This window comes from Aphanomyces astaci, assembly GCF_000520075.1.
Source record: "Aphanomyces astaci strain APO3 unplaced genomic scaffold supercont1.74, whole genome shotgun sequence".
Lineage (NCBI taxonomy): Eukaryota > Oomycota > Saprolegniomycetes > Saprolegniales > Verrucalvaceae > Aphanomyces > Aphanomyces astaci.
Window position 1 is genome coordinate 185,772 of NW_009798337.1, and position 2,835 is coordinate 188,606.

The 2,835-nt window shown below is 44.6% G+C and overlaps 1 protein-coding gene across 2 annotated transcripts; it reads right to left on the minus strand.

The window, feature by feature from the left end:
* Nucleotides 1-309: 309 nt before the first annotated feature.
* H257_15736 lies at nt 310-1,342 on the minus strand. 2 transcript variants are annotated; one of them, XM_009843930.1, is made up of 3 exons: nt 1,232-1,342; nt 834-1,178; nt 317-754 (listed from the first exon to the last, which is right to left on the minus strand). In XM_009843930.1, the coding sequence occupies exons 2-3, from the start codon at nt 1,117-1,119 to the stop codon at nt 429-431; spliced, it is 612 nt and encodes a 203-aa protein (XP_009842232.1). In that variant the 5' UTR covers nt 1,120-1,178; nt 1,232-1,342; the 3' UTR covers nt 317-428. The 2 variants fall into 2 exon arrangements, with proteins under 2 accessions (XP_009842231.1, XP_009842232.1); XM_009843929.1 differs by lacking the exon at nt 1,232-1,342 and having other exon boundaries at nt 310-754; nt 834-1,221.
* Between the last annotated feature and the right edge of the window lie 1,493 nt (nt 1,343-2,835).

Sequence of the window (2,835 nt, forward strand, 5' to 3'; positions counted from 1 at the left end):
TCGCAGGCGGAGATGAAATCATTTGAGCATCTCCTCCATAAGAGCATTTGAGCTACAATTAGATACTGTAGCATGCTCTTTAACATGGTTAGGGTATAACTTAGATTGAAAGCAAACAGGACAACTCCTTGAGCTTGCTTGGTGGTTCGACTCAAGTGGGAGACTTGCATGGGGCGGGGTCCGTCGAGTGCTTGGCCAAACACTGAAAGCAGCTCCAGAATCCACGGCGGACAGTCCGCTGTAAACATCGGATTGATTGTGCCGTTCGACATCTTGACGTCGTTGTTGGAGGGCATCAAACAAAATTGCAGCAACGTTTGCAGCAACTATGAACGACTGTTTTATGGAGTTTTAGGGCCAACCAACAGTAGCTATCGACTACAAGTGGCAGTATTTTATTGCCCCCAGCTGGCAGCAACAGTACACTGCTAATTAGTATACGTAGAAACCACTAGGAGGGACGGGACGCGGTTTTCGTACAGGGGAAGCAAGGTCCATGAGTCACCGTCGCCCTTGAGGTGCGCGACCCTCACGTCCCCCGTTGAGTTGTTCGCGGTTGAGAAGTCCTTTGTGCCGTACAACCAGGTGGGCAACTTGTGCGAGGTTTCGCTGGTGGAGCCCAGCGCGAACCAGTACCTGGTGTTGGGCGCAACAACAATATAGGGGTCGGGGAACCAACGGAAATCGACTCCACCGCCGTTGTTATCGATGTGGATGCGCGAAGAGGCGGTGGGCTCGGTGCAATCGGGCAAATCTAGAAGGAAAATTCTCGTGAATATATCTGAAAGGGGGGAACTATAGGGGGATGAGTGTATAAATGGGGGGTTGGTTACCGTTGACGGAAGGGCACAACTCTAGTTGCAAGAACATCGACGCGTTGGCAGCAATGTTTTCATACGTACTGACGGCAAACTTGAAATAACCAAGGGACGGACTGCGCTTGCGTATAATGCCAGGAAGGATGACATCATCTTCTAACGCCGGGGTGCGGAATCCAACCGCCCATTTTTCGTTTGAGTAGATGGAGACGCCCTCGAGGACGGGCGCGGGGTTGTTCAACACCACATTGGCCACGACGGAGGTGGCGGTGGCGAGGACGAGAGCAGCAAGGAACGTCATGGCAATAAGCGAAAACGAAAAATGAAGAAAGATCCGACATCACCCTTTGTGTGGGTGTCCTATACATGTACTACGTAGTAATACAAAGAACAATTGAACGACCAAGCCGTACTCGATGACTTTTTCTTGCGACAGTAGGGTGCGGGAAATGACCAAAACAGCGAACCTCAAACGAATTGGCAGCATACCAAGCATCTCGATCGCTCTTGTTCTCTTCTCATACCTAATAGACACACTAGGGGCTGAGGACTTTCGATTGGCCTTTCGACAAGACGCGACAAAACGCTTGGTGTAGTGGCTTCAGCTCAAAAGTGTTCAGTAATTATAGTAAACTTGACATTGAATTGTGAGAAATTTAAAAACTACTACTATAAAAGACTGCATCAAGTACGACTCATAATTTATAATCAACTTTCTCAGCTAAAGTACATGACTTTGACATTGAATTTCTCTATGACAGCTTGTATAAATGCGGGAATGGATGTAGATGTTGCTAACTTACGGTACCGGTAGTTGCAGGCTGTCGTTCAAAGCTAGATATCAGGCGATTGCAACATTGTAGCATGAGTGATGAGTCCTCAAAGTAGCCAAAAAGCATAAATACGACGTATTTTGCAAGTAAATAACTCGAAGAATATAGCTTGTAGCGACCTCTATGATACGTCATTACGTAGAAATAATACTTGTGAACACGCGAACTGAGTCTGAGCTGATCGGTATTCTTTGGCCCATGTTGTAAGTGGTTGTCTCAAATATACTACGTAGTAGCATCCAAGTTGACCAACATTGGTATGTAGTTATATTTCCTTTCAAGTATAACATCAGATAGCATCGTTTTGATGTGTTGCTTTAAAAAATTATATTCACGCCATGATAAAAACAATGAAATGTTTTCTTGTGAACTAATCCGATCGTGTAGCATTGGTTGCGACAATAGGCACCAGCTCCATCGAGTTCGTTGTAGTAAGTAATATAATACGCTTCAACGTTGTGGCACTTGTCGCACGTCAAGTTAAACTACACAGATCAATGTGCAAGATCGACCTGCTTATTCCAGAAATTAACGACTAACTGCAAGCCATACTTGATCGACCTGCTTTTTCCAGAAATTACTCGTTAAACGCAACGACAAAATACCTATAAATACATATATTGGTGTTTTGATGTCGAATTAACAACCATTTCAGGGATAACCGTGTGACCTTGGTCGGGGTACTGTACATGGCAAGACAGGGAAATCGTTAACTGTAAGGAATGCTGAATACTTACCGTAAGCTTAAAAACTTTAAGGATATATTCCACGGTTAAATGGGTGAATACCGCGGTGAGTAACACTTCTACGGTAGAACTTTTTTGCTGTAATCAGGGAATTGTTCTGACACGTAACGCGTGACCTGTTGTTAGCAGTGGTGCAAACAGTGGTACAATCGATTTAACCATGGTACATATACTAACTAGTACAGTACTAGTACTTCGTAGTACTTCGAAGTATATCCTTAACGTTTTTAAGCTTCATTTTATAAAGCTCCCGTCCATACGTAATGGTCTCTGCGTGATAGAATCCCTCACCTGGGCCTAACTAAGCCAATAAGGACTCATACAAGGAGAAAAGTACAGCTATATATTAGCCAATACATATTCGACAATGGATGAAAAACAAGAGATGCGCCAATCAGAGTCCATGTTACTGCCGTTTGTTTGGCTTATCCCAGGTGA

What these genes read in the sequence shown, in the direction of transcription:
- H257_15736 (XM_009843929.1), bottom strand. Translation starts at nt 1,119, where the DNA reads ATGACGTTCCTTGCTGCTCTCGTCCTCGCCACCGCCACCTCCGTCGTG. An exon ending in GTTGTGCCCTTCCGTCAACG is followed by an intron (nt 755 to 833) that starts GTAACCAACCCC and finishes TTTTCCTTCTAG; the next exon opens with ATTTGCCCGATTGCACCGAG.